The sequence below is a fragment of the Solanum dulcamara genome, chromosome 1 (assembly GCF_947179165.1).
Source record: "Solanum dulcamara chromosome 1, daSolDulc1.2, whole genome shotgun sequence".
NCBI lineage: Eukaryota > Viridiplantae > Streptophyta > Magnoliopsida > Solanales > Solanaceae > Solanum > Solanum dulcamara.
This window is the reverse complement of record NC_077237.1, coordinates 72,588,064-72,595,759: the sequence shown is the minus strand read 5'-3', so window position 1 is coordinate 72,595,759 and position 7,696 is coordinate 72,588,064. Positions and strand designations below refer to the sequence as shown.

General features: G+C 34.9%; 1 protein-coding gene across 1 annotated transcript; it reads right to left on the bottom strand.

Moving 5' to 3' along the window:
- Nucleotides 1-3,852: 3,852 nt before the first annotated feature.
- LOC129888774 (uncharacterized) lies at nt 3,853-4,748 on the bottom strand. Its single transcript, XM_055963780.1, has 2 exons — nt 4,428-4,748; nt 3,853-4,227 (listed from the first exon to the last, which is right to left on the bottom strand). The coding sequence occupies exons 1-2, from the start codon at nt 4,563-4,565 to the stop codon at nt 4,081-4,083; spliced, it is 285 nt and encodes a 94-aa protein (XP_055819755.1). The 5' UTR covers nt 4,566-4,748; the 3' UTR covers nt 3,853-4,080.
- Between the last annotated feature and the right edge of the window lie 2,948 nt (nt 4,749-7,696).

Here is a 7,696-nt window from a genome sequence, read left to right as displayed (position 1 = left end):
AAGTCTAACAAGAATAGTTTAGACGGGACTAACTCATAAGCCACTCAACTCAACTGACTCGGAGCACTATCAAAACCTAAATGGGAGTTTCTCTTATCCGACAACCATCACCTATGAGACGGTGATAGTACAACAATCAAGCATTGTTGCCACATTCGTCCATACCTTGTCAGGGCATGAACGCCTCCCTAATCATGAATACCATCGATTAGTCAAGTCCTATCATTTCAGGACAAATAAATGGGAAACATCCGACTTTAACGGTTCGATCCCATGGGAAGCATCCGACTTTAATGGTTCCATCCCTACCTACGTTGGCAGCGTAATTCTTGGGGTTCGAGTACGGACTATAATCTCGCCCGCCTCGGTGCTCGACACTCCTCCCATGACTCTATGCTCATAAGACTCCCTCCAATCATCTCAAACAATCCCTCACGGCTAGTTTCATGTGGGACATTGCCAACTCATCAACTCTATTCTCATTCCAACTCAATTAAGTCATAATGGCAAGTTCAATTTAGGACCTCGTCCACTCATCAATTCTATCCTCCAATTAACTCAATCAAGCCTCATTTAGGTAAGAATATATGTTATCTCCTCAAGACTTATCACAACTCTATGACTTTAGCTCAACAACATAACTAGAATAACACATTTAAGGAAATTGACTTAAACAACATAATTACATGGCTAAAGAGATCAACCAAACATAATAACAAGTCATCTCCATCAACTCATACTAACATGAAGGTTTTAGGAACTTCTTAGCTCAACAACATCAACACATATAGCATCCAATAAATAGGGGACAAAACTCATTCAAACATAAACCATACCAAGAAACTTCATTTTCATGGACATCTAACCTCAAAGCAAGAGTAGGGCACGTGGGTGGACTCAACCTATGTTTTGGATAGCCTTACATACCTTAGTGAAGACTTGAAGAAAACCTTGTGGTTGGGTCTTCAATGGAGAACTCAAACCTTGAAGCTCTTGGAACTCTTCTTGTTGGAAGAGGATTTGGAGAGGAAGAAGAAGAGAGAGAGAGAAGAACTCCTAGGGCTTTTTTTTTAGAGAGAGAGTGGGGGCTGAAAATATGATCTCAAAATAGTCTAGGGTGATACATATATAATTTGGGTAAGTTCCCAAATTGCCCCTTCTCAAAAGTCTTGAAAATAGGCAAAAAATGCACCTGGCGCGATAGTGGCGCATTGCGCCATTGCAGCGCCAGGCTGATTACGCCTAAAACCTGCACACCTCACAGTGGCGCACCGCACCAGAGACCAAACTACTGAGGCATGTTTCTGGCGTGATAGTGGCGCGTCACGCCCTTACAGCGCCAAGGCCAATATTTTTTGGGTTCTGGAAATTGGCTTGAAAAACCCTGCACACCTTTTAGTGGCGCGCCGCGCCAGAGACCAAACTGCTGAGGCATGTTTCTGGCGCGATAGTGGCACGTCGTGCCACTGCGGCGCCAAGCCCAGTTTTCCAACAATTGCAACCCAGGCCTGAAAATCTCTACTGTGCTAATTCATCTTAGGATCGTCATATCTTTTGACTTCGAACTCCAAAAATTACATTCTTGGTGGCGTTGGAAAGAAAACTCGATGACCTTTAATTTGATAGGTCGTGGGCCACACAGATTGTCGTCTTTCAAAAGATAGGATCGTTAGAAGTCGGCCCCTCATATGAACTCATCCTAAAACTTAGCCACGACGAATCTTTTGGACTTAGCTTGGTCCTAGGGGTCCTTCGTGACCCCACATCACCTTTAGCACTTCTCAATTTCTCAAGGACTCGTCTTAACTCCTGCAAATGCTTCAAAATACTCGAGTTCGACCCTACCCGAATACAAGAAGGGTCCGAATCATAGGGAAAACTTTTGAGGGGTGTTACACATTCTGAGGATTAAGAGACATATATAGACTGTTTGCACCTTTTAAGAAACGGCACCTGTTGGGAAAAAATTTGCCTGTTGAGAAAAGGTTTGCAACTTTTCGGACAAGGTTGCAACCTTTCAAAAATCTGTTGGAAAAACGGAGGGAAATAATTTTAAATTAATTCGGAAAAGAAATGGGTCGCGGGTCACGGGTCAGGTTTTTTTCACTTAATTAATTAAACAAATAAATAATATTAATTAATTAAAATTTAAAGGAAATTTGGTCCAAAAAGATTATCAATCAATCATATCCGAATTCGAAGCCGAAGTCGAAGCCGATCCGGGAAAGAAACGGGTCGCGGGTCACGGGTCAGGATTTTTTCACTTAATTAATTAAATAAATAAATAATATTAATTAATTAAAATTTAAAGGAAATTTGGTCCAAAAAGATTATCAATCCGAAGCCGAGCGACGATGGCGCGAGGGGAGACCCTCTTCTTGACCCTTTAGCAACATGAAGGAGTCCTTCTACTTTTAAATAAGAGACTTTTCCTTTCCACCACCTATGTGGGACCAAAGCTTATTTAATAAAGCAAGAGAGAACAAATCATTTTCCTCTTCACTTCTTTTTCCCTCAATTTCCCATTCAAACTATCAATTAAACCCAACATTAGATACTCCAGACTACAGAGCTACACACTAGATTTTTGTTTCATTCATGTGTTAACATTTTGAACTTAAAGGAAGAAACTATGAATGAAATTCCTTTTATTTAAAGACTTTATATTATGAATCTACTTCATCATATTTTATGTGTGTCTCAAGTCATATGTCATGTAGAGTTGGTACGCTCGGGCAAGTAAATATCGCTCCGATCAGGCCAAGGTTCGGGGAGTGACACATTTGTAATAGTCTCATGAATATCTTCCAATTCTAGCCAAGTTAACTTCTTACACTAATGGATTGTCGTATAGATTAATCACATGAGTTATAACATAGCCTTTTAGCTCTGCACTAAGGGACTTAGTGCAAAGTTTAAGGTTTACTTGATACTCTATATTATGTGTTCCCTATGATATTAGGTAACATGCAGAGCTTTAACTTGTTTTAATGCCTTTTCACATCTCTCTTTGAAAATTAGTTCCAGTCAATGGTACCATAGTTGTGCCTATCCTATCATGTGAAAATGCTAGCCCCACCTTGTCATGTAGAGCTCATTTGTGTAACCAAATCAATGGGTCTCGAATGTCCTATTTTTTTTTTATTAATCACTCGAGCAATATGACAGTAAAAAGCGGTAATACAAAAGTGTGTAAAACTATAAAAAAACGAGTCATGATAGATTATCACACGCCAACACTTCTATGAAATAATTCGACCAAAGGTGATCCTATTATGAATAGCGGAAACCTTGGACCTCGTTGATAAAGAGAAAGCTCCATATTTCTGATATTCTTTGACAAAATATGTTTGTCCTCTTTTTCATTAATATGGTCCTTTACTCCTTTAAATAGGCTAAACTTATTACAAAATACTACTAACATAAATAAATCTATTGAAGAAAACCTACAACAAAATTAAAACACTAAAGTCGTAGCTAGATATAGTCACCACGTCTAGTATTGATATGGCCTACAAAGCATTTGTAACAAACAACAATGCTGCGTTTGTAAAAACCTTAAGATGGACTGGAATATATGCACTCAACATCAATCCTCTCACATACTTCCTCAAGCAGTGAAAGACTCAATGTCCAAGTAGTTACACGATGTTAATTTCACACGCCTCCAGTAGAAACAATAACCGATGTTGACAACCATTCAGTGAATTGTCTTGAATCCTTCACATGTTTTATTGGCAGGTACTAGTACATGGAAACCTAAAAAAAAAAAATCTAATGAAAAATTCAACTTTGTGACAAAGCTACTAGGTAATGATCAACTACATGTATAGAGCAGAGCAGCACCAATCATATATTTAATCTACTCATGAATAGATAACTAAAAATTACAGTTTCTTGGAAGCATACAGTAGCTAGATCTTGCTTTTCAAAAGTAGCAAAAAAGAAGAAAAGAAGTGAAGTCAAAAATGGGAAGGGGATTATGAACAAGAGGAATGACTTAACTAAGAGTAATTACATCTCCTCTTTTTCTTCCTTTGATGAACATTGAACAACCAAAAAAAAAAAAAAAAAGACTAGTCAAGGAGAAGAGGCTCCTTTGAAGATGAGGAAGTTTAGAGTCTCCAAGGTGAAATAGATAAATGTTCCTTTAGTATGAGTGAAGAAACACCCAAAGTTTGATCCCACCACACACTGCCATCCACCTCCATACTTCTTGTCAAGTTCCTGCATAAAAATTAAATTTAAAAAATGCAAATCTTAGGTATAAATTGGAACAATTGAAAATATCAGTAGCTGACTATCTAAACTTTGACTTGTGTTCCCCTGTCCCTACCCAAACTTTTTAAAGAAAAACAAATTTGGTATATTTGTATGAAAAAGATTGAATTTTTGTGAACCCCAAAGGAATGTGGAAGTGGACAGACCTTCTTGATGTGAGCAGCAATAGATTTGCAGTCTAAAACATCATAAATATCAAGAGCTTGAGAAGCATATGACATGGCTTGGATCTGCATCTTTACTGGCATGTCTGTGTCTTCAACCAGTGCTTTGCCTTCTAACATGATGTTTTGCTAGCTAGTTCTACACACAGTGAATGAAGATGAAGATGTTAAGTGTGAAAATCCAGAAAGGAAAAGAAGCTCCCTGCACTTTCTTCTTATTTTTATTTTTTTTTTGGCTCTTTCCAAAGAGTGACTAGACAGAAATTGCTCATCTCAATCTCTTTTTGAGTACAAGCTTTTAAATGCATCCAAATGATGTGGGTAAAAATTGAGAGGTTTAATGTTCAAAAAATGTTTGGGAAAAATAAAAAATATTACTCACTCCTTATTTTTTTAGTTGTCACAATTTTTTTGAAAATTAAATAATATTAATTTTTACTAATTTTTCCAAATATATTTTATCATATTAATATATAAAAAATATTTATAATTTTTTAAATATTTTATTTTATTTTTAAAATATTATATAATTTAATTTATCTTTAAAAATTAATCATATTAACTTTTGAAAAGTATAACATGAGAATTAAAATAAATAGAGAGAACAGATGATTTCGTTTTATCAATCCATGTTTAAGGATTGTTTGATAGGACATATGAGGTCGGATGTATAAATCATATTTGGTACTATGTTTATATATAGTAAATTATGATAGTAATAATACGAAGGACTATTTCTATTCTAATACGTACGTATGAAATGATCAACAAAAAATAATATCATAATAATTAATTTTAATATTATTGATATATTATATTCAGTATTATTTTTATATTGGATACTTATGTGAGTAGAATATATATAATAGATACTATGTAAAATTAATTAAAATATACAGGAGTTTAGCACATACAAAGAAGACATTTGAAAAGCAGACATGTGGTGGGTGGCACATGACTCCAAGTTGAGTGTCGTGTTCCTCCTCACTTTAAGGACATCTTTTTAAACATTACTATTCTAATGTTGGATCCTTCTCCCCCTGCGTCATATCGTACTCGATAACGATGTTCAGGATAAAATCTTTGAGGCCTCAAATTATCTATTTGTTGCTTTTCAATTTTCCAATTTTTTTCTTAAAGATAAAAAAGTAGGTTCTATTTTTTAATTGTTCTTTCCTCAACTTGGTTTTCATATATTGATAGGTAAATCATTCATACACATTGATTATGTGATATTTGTTGGGGCTATGGTCCATGTTCCAACTAAAGGTTCATGGCTTAATCCTATTTGAAAAAGGATTGAAATAATTTTTCTATTTTGATTTTCAATTTTATTTGAAAAAAAATTGGAATTATAATCTTATTTGAAGTTGATTTTGGTTGTAGAAAAAATTACCACTCTATAAATAGAATGGTTTGAGAGAATTATTCTACTGCCCATTATTATTTTTCTTTGAGAGACATTAGGCACATAAGAGAGGTTTTTGAGAGAGCTTTCAACAAGAGAGAAGAAAAGGGTGTTTTCCGCAATAGTTTTTTTCCTCCGACCAGAAACGTTCAAGTCGTGTTTTTGATTAGTTAACCGTTGGATCGTTCTGAAATTTTTATTGAGTGTTCCTAACATCTTAGTGTTTCATTTGAACGGTGAAGATCGTATTAGGATATTATAAAAATCCCATTTTAGATCCAAACGGTAGCTCTATTTTAGGTAGTTTTTCTTCCTATTACTTTTGTTGTGTAGCTATTGCTTCTCCTTGCTTGACAATTGTTGTGTAGTAATTTAGGAAAATATTTGTAACCCTCTTATTGTTATAGTTGAGCAATTTGAATCTCGACGATCACGTGGTTGTTATCTTCTATTTGAAGGGTTTTTCCACGTTAAATTTGGTATTTTTTATTTTCTCTGTTTTTGAATTTGCGTCCTTTCATCACAACAAGTGATATCAGAGCCTTGGTTGTCCATCAAGAATGTTTTGATGGAGGGGAATATTAGCAAAATGGTATATTTAAATGGGAGTAACTACAACATATGAAAAAGCAAGATGACACATTTACTGTTCGTGAAAAAGATACATATTCTCATTTTCGTTGCTCATAAACCCAAAAATATGACTAATAAAAATTGAGATTTTGAGCACCAACAAGTATGTGGATATATGAAGCAATGGGTTAAAGATAATGTTCGCAAACATTGTTAATGAGACACATGCTAGAACATTGTGGAAAAAATTGGAGATGTTTTATGCTTCAAAATTGACAATAACAAGTTGTTTTTGATAAAATAATTAATGAGCTTTAAATACAAGGAGGTAAGTCCTATTCTTGATCACATAAATGATTTTCAAGGTGTTCTTGATCAGCTGTCAGGAATGAATGTCAATTTTGCTGATGAAATACAAAGACTTTGGCTTGTTAATACTCTATCAAATTCTTGAAAAACTCTTCAAGTTTCTTTAACAAATTCTGCTCCTGGTGGTAAGGTTACTATGAAATATACAAAATATGAATTGTTGAATGAAGAAGTCAGAAGAAGATCTCAAGGCACATCCTCACATTCAGATGTTTTCTTTACAGAAGATAGAGGGAGAGATAAAATAAGTGGTTCAAAAAGTAAAGGTAAAAGCAGAAGCAAGTCAAGATTTAAGTATCAAAATATTTCATGTCATCATTGTAGAAAGAAAGGACATGTTAAAAGGTTTTGCAACAAGTTAAAGCAAGACCTTCAAGAAGGAAAGAAAGAAGAAAATAATGGAGACAGTGTTGTTGTTGTTGTCCGAGATGATCTTCTCTTTGCTTGTGATAAAAAGGTCATCAATTGTGTATCTTAAGATACAAGTTGGATAGTATATTCTGGAGCTACATCGCATGTCACATCGAGGAAAGACTTTTTTTATCCTATACTCTTGTTTAACTCTAGCATGTTAAAAATGGGTAATGCTAGTGAGGTTAAGGTGTTTGGTATTGGCAAAGTTTGTTTGAAGATCAATCTTGGTACAACGTTAGTCCTTTAGAATGTCAAGCATGCTCCAGACATTCCTTTGAATTTGATATCTATAGGACAACTAGATGATGATGGCTACCATAATGACTTGTTCAATGGTCAATGAAAGCTCACCAAAGGCTCATTGATTTTAGCTCATGGAAGAAAGTATTCAAATTTATACGTGATACAAGGATCAATTCTTGGTGACTCTATAAATTTGGTAAAAAGTGAGACTTTTTCAGAATTATGGCACAAGAGACATAGTGCT